Source organism: Phoenix dactylifera, chromosome 5 (genome assembly GCF_051530095.1).
Source record: "Phoenix dactylifera cultivar Ajwa chromosome 5, Ajwa_hap1_PhDact_Kaust_v1.1, whole genome shotgun sequence".
Taxonomy (NCBI): domain Eukaryota; kingdom Viridiplantae; phylum Streptophyta; class Magnoliopsida; order Arecales; family Arecaceae; genus Phoenix; species Phoenix dactylifera.
In genome coordinates, this window is record NC_143194.1 from 8,880,899 (window position 1) to 8,898,605 (window position 17,707).

General features: G+C 42.0%; 2 protein-coding genes across 4 annotated transcripts; one reads left to right on the forward strand and one right to left on the reverse strand.

Annotated features, from left to right (window-relative positions):
- The first annotated feature begins 476 nt into the window (after window positions 1–476).
- LOC148703361 (uncharacterized) lies at window positions 477–1,370 on the forward strand. Its single transcript, XM_088722951.1, has one exon. It carries the CDS (start codon window positions 477–479, stop codon window positions 1,368–1,370), a length of 894 nt encoding a protein of 297 aa, XP_088579077.1.
- A 7,153-nt stretch (window positions 1,371–8,523) lies between these two features.
- LOC103718094 (serine/threonine-protein kinase 52) lies at window positions 8,524–17,404 on the reverse strand. Of its 3 annotated transcripts, none has more exons than XM_008806757.4 (8): window positions 17,268–17,404; window positions 16,914–16,974; window positions 16,301–16,800; window positions 10,368–10,489; window positions 9,869–10,077; window positions 9,603–9,777; window positions 9,233–9,367; window positions 8,524–9,040 (listed from the first exon to the last, which is right to left on the reverse strand). In XM_008806757.4, exons 3-8 carry the CDS (start codon window positions 16,623–16,625, stop codon window positions 8,834–8,836), a joined length of 1,173 nt encoding a protein of 390 aa, XP_008804979.2. In that variant the 5' UTR covers window positions 16,626–16,800; window positions 16,914–16,974; window positions 17,268–17,404; the 3' UTR covers window positions 8,524–8,833. The 3 variants fall into 3 exon arrangements, with proteins under 3 accessions (XP_008804979.2, XP_008804980.2, XP_088577709.1); XM_008806758.5 differs by having other exon boundaries at window positions 16,301–16,830; window positions 17,268–17,400; XM_088721583.1 differs by lacking the exon at window positions 17,268–17,404 and having other exon boundaries at window positions 16,914–17,114.
- Window positions 17,405–17,707: the final 303 nt, after the last annotated feature.

Below are 17,707 nucleotides of genomic sequence, written 5' to 3' on the forward strand. Positions count from 1 at the left end.
TGTGCCGAGCGAGCCGCGACCGTGGGATGCGTTTGCAGACCTTGGGGGTGGCCCAGATGGAGTCTTCCGCTTTGGTCCACCTCCCCCGGTTGTGGTGGGGGACCACCCCATCCCACACACCGAGGGGAGCATGGCTGAGGCTCCACCATTAGGAGGGGGTACTGACCACTCTTCTGCTGTGCAACGCGTTAGGGCAGCAGTCATGGGGATTGTATCCACTGCTAGTGGTGAGGAGGAGGAGCGAGATTGCCGGGGTGCCGGGCCTGAGGATGGCCCTGCGACTCTGGGGGAGGATGAGTCTGAGGCCGACTATGTGGACTGTGACCCATGATGATACTTGCTTGGAACTGTAGGGGGCGGCCAAGCCGTCCTTCATGTCTACTTTCAAACGATTAGTACAAGTCCATAGTCCGGAGATCTGTTTCCTATGTGAGACCCGATTATCTGGCGATGGGCTCAGCCGTTTGAGACGACGCATGGAGAGGGATTGGGAGACCTATGCAGTCGATTCCCAGGGACTGTCGGGGGGTATCTTGGTTCTATGGAGGCGGGGTGTGGCGACAGTCGATGTCTTCCACAACTGCTCCCAACAAGTCATTATGATCATATCACGACCCGACGTCGCTCCATGGGTACTGTGTGGTGTGTATGCTAGTACGGACCACCGAGCTCGGAGAGTCGTCTGGCAGGAGATCACCAATCTGACCGCTCAGGGCATTCCGGCGGTAGCAATTGGTGATTTCAACTGTATCCAGAGTGAGGATGAGAAGCGGGGGGGCGCGGCTTTTACGGATCGAGTGGATAGGAGAGAGTTTCGGGACTTTGTGTCGCGGAATGGCCTGGTAGACTTGGGGTTCACGGGACCACAGTTTACCTGGTGCAATAATCAGCTGGGCAGAGCTAGGGTTTGGGAGCGATTAGATAGGGCCCTTGCGTCCCCTGATTGGATCCTCCGATTCCCTACTAGCTGGGTTAGCCACTTGCCTCAGATAGCCTCGGACCACTGCCCATTGCTGCTATCCACATCATCTGGCCCTACGCATCGTAGCCCCTTCCGCTTTGAGAAGGTTTGGCTGTCGTATCCCCAGTCTTGGGATGTCGTCCGCGATGCGTGGCGGGTCCCGGTGCACGGCGATGCCATGCAACGGGTCTCACGCAAACTTGAGCTGACTAAACGGCGCCTTCGCCGGTGGAATCGTGAGGTCGTGGGCAATATCTTTCGGCGATTGGAGGGGGTTGAGACTTCGATCGCTGAGTTGCAGAGGAAGGAGGACTTGGGAGGCGTGCTTCCGGAGGACGATATGACTGATCTCCGGGGACTCCTTGCGACTCACCACTCGCTACTACGGCAGCATGAGATTTTCTGGTGACAGAAATCCCGGGTGCAGTGGGTAAGCGAAGGTGATCGTAACACTAGGTTCTTTCATCGGTCGACGGTTATCCGGAGACAGAGGAGCATGATCCACTCTCTGCGAGCTGGGTCTGGACATCGAGTGGAGGGTGAGCCTGCCATCCGGCAGGTCTTGCTCGATTTTTTCCGTACTAGGTGGACGGAGGATGAGGTGGCCAGTGATGGGGACCCTCCTCTGATGGTGGACGTAGGTATTGATGATTCTGAGAGCGTACTCCTGACCCGGCCAGTGTCGGCGGAGGAGGTACAGGAGGCAGTATGGGCCTTGGCCGCAGACAAGGCCCCGGGACCTGATGGTTTCCCCCCGTTTTTCTTTCGGCAGTATTGGGGTATTATCCGACTAGCGGTGGTGGAGGCTATCCAGTGTTTTTTTGACCAGGCAGCTATGCCTGAGGACTGGAAGGCCACCTTTATCACGCTAATACCTAAATGCCAAAATGCGGCCGAACCTTGTCACTTCAGGCCCATCAGCTTGTGCACAACCCTTTACAAGGTTGTCGCAAGAATCATGGTGGGCAGAATGAAACCCCTCCTGCCTGGCCTCATTAGCCAGGAGCAGGGGGCCTTTGTGGCTGGCAGAAATATTTCCCATAATATTATGCTGGCCCAGGAAATGATGTGGGATCTCCAACGCGCTTCGAAGCGACACAGTCTGATGGCAGTCAAGCTGGATATGGAACGGGCTTACGACAGGATCAGGTGGAGCTTTCTCCAGCAGGCGCTGGAGGCTTACGGCTTCCCCAGGCAGTGGATCGGCTGGGTTATGGGGTGTGTTCGGGGGCCAAAGTTCTCTATCTTGGTCAATGGCACACCGTCACCTTACTTTGAGTCCTCTATAGGGCTACGACAGGGATGTCCTTTATCTCCCTACTTGTTTATTATCTGTGCTGATATCTTATCTCGGTCTTTGCAGAGAGTGTGCGCTAGCCGTGAGCTGGAGGCCTACACCCCAGCCACGGGGGCTCGCCCTATCTCACATTTACTTTTTGCTGACGACTGTCTTCTTTTGGCCAGGGCACGGACTACAGAGGCTCGGGTCCTTCGCAGGGTGGTAGCGGCATACTGCGCGGCGTCCGGCCAGAGGGTGAATTTTTCCAAATCCACCATCTCCTTCAGCCCCAGCACAGAGAGTGGAGTCAGACAGGAGATCAGAGGGATCCTCCAGATACCGGAGCAGGAAGGGACGCTTACCTACCTAGGCGTGCCTATCACTGGTCGGAGACTGCGGGTGGCAGAGTGCTCCGGTTTGGTACAGCGAGTCCGGAGCAGGCTGGAGGGATGGAGGGCATCATCATTATCCATGATGGGGAGAGTGACATTGGTTAGGACAGTACTGGGATCTCTACCGGTTTACCTCATGGCCAACACAGTGGTTCCCAAGACGATCCTGCTAAGGATCGAGCGCCTTCTTAGGGATTTCCTGTGGGGGTCATACGGTGGAGGTCACGGAGTGCACCTGGTTGCCTGGGAGCAGGTCTGCCGCCCCACTAATGAGGGCGGTCTGGGGGTGCAGTCCCTTATTGAGAGGCGCGAGGCTTTCAGTGCTCGGCATGCGGCTCGGTTCATCTTGGAGCCACACGGCCTCTGGAGTCAGGTGATGGCAGCTAGATATGGCCGAGGGGTTTCAGGGGTGGCACAGCGGGGCTGCCGAGTATCCTTCATGTGGCGTGAGATCGGGAGACACCTGCCGGCAGTATCAGCACATATCAGGATTTTGATTGGCGACGGTCGGAGTACTGATGTGGCTAGCGACTCATGGGTGGACTCCCTGGCCCTGAGCCGCTGGCCTACTATGTTTGACACAGAGGCGGTTGAGGGGTTGCGGGTGTGCGATCTCCTTGTACCAGGAGGAGCAGTATGGGATGAGGCCAGACTCAGGCTATTGTTCGGGGTACACCTAGCTGCGAGGATCCGATCCCTCCCGTTACCAGGATGTGGGGGGCCAGATGTCAGGGTGTGGGGCACCTCGAGCCAGGCCAGCGTTAGGTTGGGAGACATCACGCGCGCCATTCAGCCAGGGCATGAGCCGGGGCCGGACTGTACCTGGATTTGGAGGTCCGGACTTCATCCGAGGGTTGCTTTCTTTCTATGGAAGGTGTTCTGGAGCCGACCTCCTACGAGAGCAGAGCTGAGCAGGCGAGGTTGGGGGGTCCCAGCTGAGTGCGGGACGTGCGGAGCTGAGGAGTCAGTGGACCATGTGCTCTTCCAGTGTACATGGGCGCGGACGACATGGCAGTGGGCTGGGATCCCGCGGGGGGCCCGGAGTGAGCGGCTACAGTTTCTCAGGGTGACACGGCAGTGGTTAGCCAGCTTACGGACTCGCGAGGAGGGCATTAGAGCTACTTGCACAGCGCTTCAGATCTGGCTGGCAAGGAATGCCCGCTCTCTCGGTGAGCGCAGGGTGTCACCGAGGTTTGTGGCAGAGCTTGCTCGAGCACAGGCTCGGGAGTTCAGACCCGCCCTTTCTACAGATAGACCCTTGATAGCTCGGGACACCTGGGGTTCCCCCCTTGCTTCGGCAGCTTCCCAGTTGGTGTTTTTCACCTGGGAGCCCCCACCCCTGAGTTTCCTCAAGGTCAACTTCGATGGGTCGGTTCTGGATGGCGGCACGCGGGGCGGTGCAGGCTTTGTCATACGAGGCCCACACTCCAGGGTAGTGGCCGCAGGTGGTTGTCAGTTGTTCGATACATCGGTGCCTGGAGCAGAGTTGCATGCCGCCTGGGCAGGCCTTCGACATGCGAGGGCAGTTTTGCGGGCCAGCTCGGTTATCTTGGAGGGGGACTCGGCCACTGTTGTCCGAGGGATTCAGAGGGGATTGGGGGGTGAGACCACAGACCATCCCCTGATTCGCGATATTGTGATGATGAGTCAGAGTGGGGCCACTTTGGCCAAACATGTATTCAGGGAGGCCAATGGGGCTGCCGACTGGGTGGCTGGCCATGTGGCCCACCACTCGGGGTACGCCCTTTGGGTAGGAGAGGCGGAGCTGCCATTGGCACTCCGTGAGGTCTTGTATTTTGACTTTATTGGGTGTATTCGTACCCGCACTGTATGAAGCACCCGCTTTCAGCAAAAAAAAAAAAAAAAAAAATATAGTCAAGTAGTTAAACATTGGAGACGCAGTTTTTAAGTGGAAGTGGATTCTACAATACCAGACTGCTCGAATTTAGTTTTCCATTTTGTTACCAAACTCCATGGTAAATTAGATGGAGGGAAAGTTGCACAACTAATAAAAATTTGCCACTTTCCAATTCAGATTTCCTAAACTAGATTCCTAGCAGATCTGCATTCCTTTAGAACAGTATATGCACTAACATATTGATCTAATTTTGAAACGAATTTACTGTAAGTCATTTTGTAAAAGGAAAAGAAAAGAAAAGAAATGCACCAAAAGTCTACAGAGCTCTAAGTTGCAACTATAAGCTTGTAGTATTAGAATGCTTCCTGGATCCGAACCTACGATTTGGACCAAGAATAGATTCGCATCAAATTGAGAACAATTAGGAACACGCTTGCAATCTCAGCACCACCCAAATCAACTTGCTATGAGAATTTTGTTATCACAGAATTGATGCAGGTAAAATTACCACCAAAGTTTTGAAACTTTATGCTGCTCCCAAAATATATCGATTCTGTGACCATGTAGAGTAAGTCTGATGCATGGTATGCCGATTAACGTTTTGGTGCAGTGCATCATCAGTGAGATGTACATGCATACATACCTACATCCTATATCATCAATGAGATGTATGTGCTTGTGTACATACATGCATCATGCATACACATACATACATATATGCATGCGTGCATATACACATGCCTGCACGCATGCATACATGCAGGCATGCACTTACATGTATGTATGTACACGTATATGTACATGTACTAATTGTATATAGTGTATCAATGTTCATGTCGTCATGATATGCACATGCGGTGTATCTCACGTATTATGCTCATTCCTGTCACCATCCTCTATCAAAATGTAATGCAAGTGACGCAAAATGGAGATTCAGTTCAGTTCAGCTTGGTCGTGCAATACTGTGTTCTTGTATTGAGAACTTGAGCGCTTGAGGATGCTCTATAAACAACCAAAACAATGAATGTGGAAATGGGTAGTGGGGCTATTGGAGCCAATCTTCATGTTGTGGATTGAGAGCCAAAACAGGAGATATGGAAAGCATCTTAGGTTCTTTGTTTCCCTCTTGGTCCTCCCTCTTTTTTCTCATCAGTGGGAGCATCTTAGGCTCCTCCATTTTTCTTTTTTTTTTGGTACATCTCTTTGGCTCTTCTTCCAGTTGGTGGTGTAGACAAATGGACTTGCATATAGTTTTGTTTGCAGTGGTATCATCATGCCACCTCCCTGCTAGGCTCAGAATTTGGTTATATTTTTCTGAAGTGTGCTCCTTTGACATTTTGCTTTCCAAATGTCTATAGGTGACCAAAATGGAACATTTTTTACCCTTTCTTTTGCTTTTGGAGATCTTATCACTACTTGGTTACTAGTTTTTTTTTGGCCTCTCCAGTGTAGTCCATAGGATATTAGGATGTACAGCAAATAAGATTCTTTTGTTGAGGTAAGTACAACAAATAAGATACGAGTTGCCTCATCACCAAAATTATGGGGATATAAAAGACCTTCCTTAATTATTTTTTAAAAAGTCACGGCTGTAATACCATGGAAATATCAAAGGATAAGGCATCCCACTTGGGATATGGATGAGAGAACTTCCAATTACTAGGCTATTGAACTTGGGCATCAGAAAGAGATATGATAGTTCCCTTCCTCCGTATTTTTTTTCCTCCAATTTCTTTTCTTTCATCTCATCTGTCATTCTCTCAGTGAGTGGATTCGGATTCGGGACCTCTCTTTCTTTTCTTTTAAGAGCCCATTTAAATATTTCTCAGAAATATTCTTCAGGAATTGGGTCTATTGGCCTACCTCAGCCTGCATTTTCTACAGACCTACAGAAGTTTCAGTCTAAACTTCAGTCGAAACCCCAGCATGTGGGTCTATTCGTTTCCAAGAAGGAAAAACAAGATGCATAGAGGTCTCATTTTTTTCCTTATAGGATCGGGTTAGCAGAGTGTTTTGAGTTGATATAGGACATGCTCAAATAGACTTCCTAGTCTATGAATTTAGAAAGAAATTCATCCCAAATCTTGCTGGATTGCCGAAAGAGGCCCTTAAAAGAAGAAAAAGTTCATACAATAGGCTAACCAATAGATCCCTAATGCTTCATTTGCAATCGAACTTTGATCCTAAGATTCAACCCCCAAAAGGCCGGTCAAGAACTTAAATGGATGTAAAATTCAACTTGGAATGGTTCCTGGAGCATCTCTCATGACTTTATATTATTGATAATGTGTTTATTTCATTAGTTAGATTAAAGTAATTTATAATTCCTTATTTTTGCTTCTAAAGATGAATCATGAATGCAGATATTGTATCAAGCTTGACCATTTTCCTTCATCTATATGACATCTTGAAGTTGCAGAGAATCATGAAGGATTGCTCCTTGATTATATGAACTTAATAACATGAAGAATGAAGTAGATCCAGATATTATAAGCCATTGCAAACCCTCTCACACTCTCCTTTTTTCTTCCCTAAAAAACAGGTTATCATTGAGATAATCCATTATCATTTAAGATCCTATATTCATAGAAGAAATGATCTCAACTTGAGTGCTTTTTGCTAAACTTCAATTGTCATATCACGATATATAAAGCTGAAATCATTTACGATAATGTAAGACTTAAGTTGTATGGTTTAAGTTGAGTTAGGGTTAATACTGTTTGCATTTTTTTTATTCAAAAAGAAATGATCTTAACTTAAATGCTATTTGCTAAAATTCAACCATCATATTATGATCTATAAAGATGAATTTAGACGAGTAAATCTTAAATAGCATGGTCTAAGTCGACTTAAGGTTACAATCATTTACATAATTTTTCAGTATGCACTTTTAGTAGTCCTATGTTTTTTTCCCGAGTGCTTTAAAATCTAGGGAATATAAAAACAACAGAATTATGATAAGGGGCAACTAAGTATTCTCATATTTGAAGGAGAATCGGCTTTTATCTTCATTTGGTAAAATGAAGATAAAAATAACTTCGCTAGGATGCCCTTGAGGTTAGCTTACTACGAAAAACAAAACACAAATGTTTATATAGATCAATTCTTAATGATCTTGATCATAGTCCATAGATCCATGGTAGGACCGTGTTACTAAGAACGAATCACATGCACATACACAAGTGCATGTAATTCTTTTGTTTTGTCTTTCTTTTTTTTTCAAATATTTGATTGTTATAACATTTATGATGTTTTCATAATGCTGGCTACATGCTCAATAGCTACGATCAGATATTGATATAATGGTATAGAGCATTTTCAAGTTTACATCTTTATCCACAATGCAAGTGTTGGTTTGTAATAGACCAACTTATTTGTCAAATACTCAAGTCATCATGGTATGGCACTACCTTTTAGACATGCATGCAGAATTTCCTACTCTGCCACCAAAATTCTCTTCCGAAACTAACTCATGTCATGCCTAATGAAAAATAATGCCTGATGCGAATGATGCAGATGGGTGACATGGTTTTGAGCTCAATCATGTATCCAAGGGGACGGATGCTTCCCTCTTCAGAAGACGGTAATCTGGCTTGCTCACTTGAATGAATAGGTCTAAATGGGCGGTAAGCCCAAGAAGGACAGCTAGTCAAGCTCCGACGGACACTGGTGCAACGGATACTTCCCTCTTCAGAAGGCGGTAATCTGGCTTGCTCACTTGAATGAATAGGTCTAAATGGGCGGTAAGCCCAAGAAGGACAGCTAGTCAAGCTCTGACGGACACTGGTGCGGATCTCCGCCATCCCCACTCATTTTGCTCAGGCCATTGGGCGATGGAGGTGTCGTCTCATCTTCATAGTAGCATAGTCAGCAAATGATCCAATGCTACATGCAAACGTGGGCAAAGCATCCTACCAAGTTTTTTAACTCAATTGGAATTACCAATGAAACCTTTAAAATATTAATAAAACTTAATATACGGACATATGTGCAACCCATTACTTCACATACTAGATGAAACTGTGGCATCAGATTATACAAGCTAACAACAACATGCCCTTAGCATTATGATCAGATTTTGTGGTTTAGGAAATACAATTTAATAACGAATGATATATTTCCCAGGTGCACCTTACAAACACCAATGGCAATAAGATCACGGCCAGCAATCTATGCGATGTCAATTTTGAAGTGTACCGATAGTTTTGAAGTCAAAAGATTACATTTAATAATGAATGTCACCTTATTTCGATCTCTCAACTCAAAAATATGAAACTCATTATCAATAACTTCCAAATTTGAATCACATTCGAAGCACCTCGAACATATATTATGCAAGGACGCTATGGACCACGAGTTCGATTAAAGCAGAGGCATCCACCCACCTGATCTTCAGGTATCATCCCACCTCCTTTACTGGTGTCAATTGCCTCCAAGAGCTTCACAACTTCATCTGCCTCTAATCGTTTATCTGGATTTGCATCCCAGCATTTCCGCATAATATTTGCTAGAGAGCTTGGACAACATCGAGGGATTTCTGGACGTAAATTCTGCCAAATATTCAGAATAAATTACAGCCCGTTCGTATTACTTATTAAACATCTGTTCATGCTGATTAAAGATGTAAAAAAAGTACTTTCTTGAACTGATAAGGATTGGTAATTGATGTGTTTTTTGGTGGGTGATATAAAACAGGAAAAAGCAAAAGGATAGCAAACAAAAGTTTTAGAAGTGAGAGTAACCTGCCGAACAACAGCAGAGGATACTTCAACGAAGCTGAGATCAGGGTATGGCATGTCACAGCAGTAAATCTCCCACAAACATATGCCAAAACTGTAGACATCACATCTGTGGTTGTATGGCTTACCCTCAAGAACCTGAAATGCCCCTGTAATCAGAACTTCTTGCATGGAAATGGTTTTAAATGATTTGGGAAAAGTATTTCTTTGAACTAGTTACTGACAAAATATGGCAGACATTGACTAAAGTCAGAAATATATTTTAGGAAGTCTTCTATACCTAGACTGCTAGACATTTTATAGGATTCAGTTAAACTCTTTTAAAAGATACATATCCAACACGAAGAAGATATGCATATAAGGAGATGGGCACCTCTGGAGCCATGTAGCCAAGGGTACCCGTTTCGCCAGTCATGTCCTGGGGATTCTGAGCCTCAACGCGAGCGACACCAAAATCGGCAATTTTAAGATTTCGCTGGGTATCCAATAACATATTTTCAGTCTTGACATCCCGATGCACAATCTTCTTTGAATGTAAATAGCTCAATCTGAAAAGAAGAAATATTTTTACTTTCAGTAGCACTAAGAATATGGATTCTAATATTATGTATAACAAAGTATTACTAGTACAATGCTCACCCTCTAGCAAGATCCAATGCAAGTTGAATGACAATCTTATAGGCAAGTTTCTTTCTCCTGTTTTTTATTAAATATTGTTTCAATGTTCCCCCAGCAAGATACTCCACAACAACACAACATGCTCGAGCTGGAAGGGAACTGCGGTCATTGCTGGTAGCATTCTTTTGTGGAATCCTGAGGTCTGAGGTACCCATTGAAGCCCCAATGAACTGTAACAAAAAATATTTACACTATAAGTAGAACATACCGATTTGAATGCAATAAAAGAATATAAATAAGAATACATTTCTACTTCGGAACAAAAGATCGCATGGAATATAACTACAACAACAAACCTATATACTAATCATTATGAAATGCCCTGACATGGCCAGTTGACTTTGATCAACCAATGCCAATAATCCTTCAGTAAGCATGACTAAAATAAAAGAAAATGACTCTTGGTGCCATATACAAATCATATAATGATGAAAGCTGATGGTTCCAAGGAAGTCCTCACCGTAGTAACATTTGGATGTTTAAGCTTATGCCAAACAGCAACCTCCTGCTGAAATGATGTTCGGAGAGCAGCAGTTTCAGCATCAGTGGCAAACCCATCTTCTCCCCAGTCCAACAACTTCACTATAATATAGAAAACAATTATTATGTAATGCAAACTTCAGTGAATGGCAAGATTGTATCATTGGGAGATACACCTGGAGACTGTTTGAAACCAACTTATATTAATATCATGTGTATATCATAAATATTCACTCTCAACAAACAGATTCTCTCTTTATCATTGGTTACAAAATATTAGTGCAGGTCTGTATCCTTTAACCAACAATTCAGTGAACAGGAAACTAACTTCTAAAAACATAATATTTTGCTCTCAGACACCATTCGAAAAAGAGTAAAAGTAATGCAATAAAAGGAATCAGCAACAAAAACCTATAAACAGGAAATTGAAAATACCAATGGCAAACTTGCAGGAAACAAAACGAAATGGAAAACATTCAGGAAACTGCTTCTGTTTATCAGAGTATCGCATATGCATATAAGCATGTTTCCAATAATTCTAACTTGATTTTGTTCATATTCTGAACTGCAAAAGGTTATGTTTTCTAATTCTTAAGAAAAAATGAATCAAGAGAGGGGAGAGGGGAGGAGAGGGAGGAGTTCAGGAAACAAGTTAACTGCAATAAGGACCAATTATGCATGAAAGAAAACCACAGGCATACTTCTGCCACATGGATCACCAAGCCTGGATCTTGATCATTCTCGAGCGAAAATGAAGAATTTTTTAGGAAAGAGGTTGGTGAGACGATCCATGAACACTAGGCACATATAGACTATAAACATTCCAACTGAACAACATTCCTCCAGATAAAATACAGAAAGGAATGGAATGCAAGCTAAATTAAAATAAGCTACATATAGACTATAAACAAAATAATGAAAGTTTGACTTGGCCTCAAATGTTTGAACTAGAAAATTCACCACAATAGGGCCACATTCATGATATCTTGTCCACTAAATTCTCGAATATATTTTTGTATCTGCATGCATGGTCTGCAATTTTTTTTCTTTTTTTCTTGAAAATTCCCTTGACTTCATAGGTGGCTCAAGTAATGACATTCACTCTAGGACCAAAGTAATTATTTCTGAGTTTTATGTATCAAGCTATGTGGAAAAGTTAACCGACAAAGCATCTTATTTGTTATTGTGAGGCCACTATGCAAGCGTCATGTGGTCCTTCCACTTCTTAGTCTGCATAAAAATATGTGGGGCACAAACAGTACTTTTGGCATCTTATTGGGTGGCAAGAGGTCAAGTTCAATGAGAAGGGAGTCCAACCTCATTGTGCACATTAAAAATAAGGACATAATTATTCACTTATAAATCTTCTCCAATGCCATATGACTTCTTAATTAGGCAATTAATCAAAATCAGAGGGCAACAGGAAGTACCTGCTTCTTCAACCCCTAATCCAAGTTGGAAGCCTTATTGCTTGAGACCACTTGGATCAACCTCAATGAAAACCCTTTTAGCAACCAACGATCTTCAGATCTTGGGTTACAAAACCACATTCCAAATCTACCTTATTATAATCAAATTAAAACAAGAAGATCTGAAGTCAAACAAGAACAGGTATACCCACACCGAAATATATTGGGCAGGTTGGAGGATATGGGAAAAAACTTGCTAACCCGCCTATTTCTAAGCCCTCTAGCAAAGATTCTAGCACCTTTCCTAATTAGGACCTTTTCATGTCAGGTACCTTCACCTTAACTATTTTTCCTTTGCCTGAAATAGGTGCCACATCCACGAACCTCGTTTCCCAGTGTATCCTTCTATGCTTCATCATACATCTGTCTCAATATTGTCATCTCTACAGAATCTATCTTGCTTGCTCCCTTTTTGTTGCCAATACTAGAAATACAACATTGCAGCCCTGCTACCATCTAATAAAATTTCACCTTCAATATGCCAAGGTATGGAGGGTGCCAACAAATTCAATTGGAAAAATTATCAGGCATGGGTTACCATTAACATTGGTTCAATTACTGCCCTGCTTGATTTCATCATATTCCTCCTATCCTAGTTCTGTGAAAAAATTTAAGAAAAAAGGTATGCCAATGTATGCATCAGTCACATAACACCTAAGAAGCGCCACTCCACTTCATCCATCAAAACTATATGGCTTCAAATGTCACTTCGTTCTTATAATAAATATATGGTATCGAAAGTAGTCAGAACATAGTATCACTTTGTCACCAATTTTAGCCACATCTTCAATTTGATTTCTATATTCATTAATATTCCATCCCATTTACCCTATTTTCATCCTACCAACTTTTAAACCCTCAACCCTCTGAGCTTTTCCTCCATGACTCCAAATTGTGAATTGGACCGTGTCTTCTTCTCATTATTAACATATTTCATTTGCAAGTAACACACATCATGGCACATCTTACTAAACATTAGCAGTAAATTTATCAATAACAAATACTTGGCGCATGTAATGCAAGGGGTTTGTTCAAGAGAACAGAGCATTTGATGGATGACTGTCATCTTGTCAATCAAGATTTTTTGCAACAGATTTGATAAACATACTCCCTGTTTAACCTTCAACTACTTCTTTCTTTTATTTAATCATTCAAGAGTGAACATTGAGGGTGTACAGCTATAAAGGGTTGTATACAAGGATTTAAGTCCTATGGAAAGGCATGACATCCCACTGTCTCGAGTATCAAGATGGGTAGTTTACCAAATGTCGGGATAAGATAAGATGGAACCAGGATGGGACGGAACATCCACCATCTTGAGCATCAGGACATGATGCCATCCCATTCAACAAAAAACATTAGGATGACCCCATCCCACAGGATTGGAGTAAATGGGTGTACATACATAAAAGGGAAGAGAAGCATGCAAGTCCAAGCATGCAGAAGAAATACATGGAATTGAAGATGCATGGACTCACCCCCAGGAGTTTGCGTTATAACATTAGAGATAACTAGGAAGAGTTATAGGCTTACAATAAGCTCTAGTGTTAGGTACATTGACCCCACCTCCAAGAGTTTGCACTATAATGTATAAACTACTTTAAGAATTTATAAGCTTAGTGAAATTCATATAAGACCATCACAATTGAAGATTTACATGCTTTGTACAAATACTCCTAAAGATAGCAGAATATATATCTTCAATAGTTACACCTTATAATTTAGCCATTCATGCTCAATGCCCACCAAAGCCACCTCCTAATACTCCATCATATGCCTTATCTAATATACTAGCACAAATATACTGGCAATTAAAATCCAAATCCAAATCTTCCCAACAATATGCTCTGTGCAATGTGGAACTGCTATAGCAACTGAAGAAGTTAAGAACACTTCTTAAAAGGCTAAATGGAGGTTTTCTTCGTTTTGTACATTCAGTTGACATTCCTTAAAAATGGCTGGAGGCTCATGAGTAAGCTAACAAAGGTGCATCGCAACCAAATAGCATAAGTCGTACCCTATCATATGAATCTCACAGAAGATATATGTGTTGCCCTTAATTCTTTCCATGATAAATGGAACGAGAGAGAGAGAGAGAGAGAGAGAGAGAGAGAGAGAGAGAGAGAGATGCTTTTCTACATATAGTTGTATGATGTATCTGACTTTCTCAAGGGCCATAATTAGGTATGATAAATTTGACACCATGCACTCCAATCTTTAGGCAAGAATTGTAGTCATCCTGGACCAAATTTTGTATCACTATCAAAATTTTGGCAAAATAACTGAGTACAAAACATCAATCATATAAATCATTTTGACACTTCACACTCACAATCCTTGTTTCCCGTGAAATATCACCAAGGCAAACAGCCTCCATTGCTTTGAAATATTTTATAAATGAAATATGTCCATAATTTGCCATTTTAAAACCTCAAACCCTTCTCCAAACCAAAAATGAAAAAGAAGAAAAAACTTAAATTGATCATTTATTTTATATAAAATTGTGATATAGGTAGTTCGTCGAATCTTGACATCTATGTAGCTATGGATTACTCTTGAATTGCATCTGACCTCAGTTCAATATGTTCGAAAACTGCAGACCAGCCAATCAAGATACTATAGTCATTACCAACACCATAACCATTTACTACCAAAATATATGTAATATATCTAGCAAATTACTAGCTTCTTGCTATATCCACAATCATTAAGCCTAGTCTAAATTTTTCGGGTTCAGCAGTTAATGGCTTGCTAGAGGGAGGAAACAACAGATATGCATTCTGCAGTACATGCAGGTATATATTATAGTCCACCATAAATATAGCAATTCAACTGAGTAAAAATTACACAATATATCTACATCAAATGTCATAATCCATATTCCAATCTAAACTAGATTCCAGTTTAAACCAGCAAAATATGCAAGAAACTTAATCTACATGAAAAGTTCACAAATAATATAGCAAGAAGAGATGAGCAAATCTCTTGAAATTCACTAGTAGAATGTGAGCAAACCAGAAATATGACAGAGTACAAGTAATTATGGCTATGTCCAAGTATCTAAAACCAACTCTAATCAGGGAAGAACACTGAATGACTTGGAATTCACTTTTGGTATCCATGCATATTGGCATACATATCTGATTCATATGCCAGCGCATATATCATGAAAAAAGGGAGGAACAGGGTAAACAAAAGTTGAGGAAACTAGTGACCTACCTTCATATTATATCATGACTCCATTATGCTGCAATTCCAAGATTGCTCATGTGAAGTCACATGTTACTTATTAGTTCTAAATGTTACAAATTTTAATAAATTCTAGGCCTATCAACTTACTTTAAGAAGATTAGTTTATAAAAGTAATGAAAGAACAAAAATAGTGGAAGAGATAAAGCAAGTAATTGCGAAATCACATTAACATATTGGAAAGTCATGTGCAACCATTCTTTTTAATATGTTGGGAAGAGGAAGAAAACTTGAGAAATAAGATTTTCTTTTCATTCTAATTAACAATTGTAGTTTGTCAATATGAATGTTCTTTTCTTTGATTTTTTCCCAAGGAGAAAAGGAAGGAAAAGCTGAAGAAATATGTTTCCATGCCTCCCTCCAATTAAATTAAATAAAGCAAAAAAAGAAAGATAAAGAGTGATTCTTTTATCAAGATGATGATGATGATAAACTACATACTCAATGTTTCCCTCTTATCATGATAAGAAACAAGATCAGTTGGCAAGGCTCTGCTATAAAAGACAGTCAGAATAATTCAGAAAATAAACATTTGACTGACATAAGAAGCATAGTTGGACTGGCAGGCAGCGAATGCCTGGGTATTGCAGAAGATATCAAGCAAGTACTTCAAACTCCATGGCACCCTCCATAATGGGTCCATTTGTAATAGCTATGCACATACTTGGGATGTAATGAGGATACTAAGCAGAAACTGCTAGACATGGGGATTAAACTAAGAAAGAAGTTTCATATTTGATAAATGAAGACTTAATGTCTTCATGAAACCTCAAAGGTGAGGAAGCATTGGAAGGCATAAAAAGTACAAGTGATACCTATGATTTCCAAGAGGTTAATAAGCCAAATCATGCTTTCTTATACTATCTTCCATGGAGGCTTCCTAACTTAGAGTTGTGTTCCATGCCCAATCCCATTTTTATAGGAAAAGGAATATATAACAATGATGTCATTTCCAACAGAGAAAATACCTACTGATAGACAAATATGGATAGCTAAAAATGAATATGAAAAACTCAAAGTTGCACAGATAGGGAACAGTTTGCAATAAAATTAAAATATATTATAAGGCAGTTTTTCTTTTCATGTAGAAATTGTAAGGAGTAAAACAAGTCTCAATTGATCATATATGCAAGAACCAATAGAATATAATAAATCATGCATTTTGTTTTAAGCCCAAAAGGGTGGGAATAGATACCTGCAACATCTTGGCCATCATAAGTGCCACGATACACAGTACCGTAGGTCCCTTTAGCTACAACATACCTTATATCCAATTTAGATAGATCAATCTCCCATTCTTCTTTGGGCTTTAGATGACCACTCTTATCCTTGATCCACACCCTTGAAAGTGTTTTCTCCAGCTGAATATCTAAGCTCTTGAGGTCAATCTTATCAGCTCTCACGAACATGTCCTTGTTACTCAAGCTCGCAGAACTCTTCAATTTATTTCGTGAAAACCCCTCCTTTGCTTCGGAAGCACCCCCAACACTTCCATTCTCTACACCTGCCCTCAAATCCATGTTGCCAAGTTAACCCAACCCCCGAAGGCCAAAATTGAATCTCAAATGGCGGGATTTCCCCAAAGAGCTATAAATTTTCCATAATTTCATCCATCAGTCGTCAATCGACTGCAATTCAAAGGAAGAGCCGATAAAAAGCTCCCTCCTTTACGACCGCAGTCCGCAACCAGATGCCCTGGAATACAGAATCCCCTCAATCAAACCCCTAGATCAGATTGAAACACACAAAAATTCCAACATTCATCCATCAAAAAAACTTAATTTCACAACAAACAATGCGAGTCAAACCTGAAATCAGAGCCAGTCGGCAGAATTCAGCAAGGAGAAGCTCCCAAGTACCATCTTTTCGCTGCCAAACGACAAAGACGCTCAAGTTAGGCCCAAATTCAACAGAAACGCCCGCAATTTGAAGATTTTGAAAGCTGGGGTCGAGAAAAGCGCCAGTTTTTCGATCTCCGAAACCGGAAAAGGATCGAAGGATGGATGGACAAACGGGAAGGCGACGGAGAAACCCCAAAGAAAAGGAGGCCGATCAAGTTGACCCGGGGCACGGAACCCTAGGTAACAACCTTCGGATCGATTTGGAGAAGGAAAAAGGGGAAAAGGGGAGAAAAGGGAGGAAGGGCGGGGGCAACACGTCACCTTGGTCTTCTAGAGAGGAGAAAAGAATGGAGGAAAGCGCGCGAGAAAACAGGGGGAGAGACGACCTCCTCCAATCAAACAACTAACCGGAGAGGAAAAGCCTAAAACCCCCAAAAACCAAATAGAAGAAAACAACCAGAGAAAAAGAGGAAAGTTCTTGTTTTACAGAAAACTCCTATGACGTTTGTATTTTTATTACTAGACCTTTGATTGGAATCTGCCACCCCATGCAATATGTGATTCATAATAACAATGCATGAACTGTCCATTTGGATAATTTGGTTTCTATACTTTATTTCAGAAAAAATTATCGCTTGTAAAGTTGTAATCTAATTGCACATATTTATTTAATATATCGTATGCCAACCTAAATATCGAGCTACGGCTATCCTAAGGATCATGATGTGCTTGCATTTTCTTTTTAAGATAATTTTTGTTTT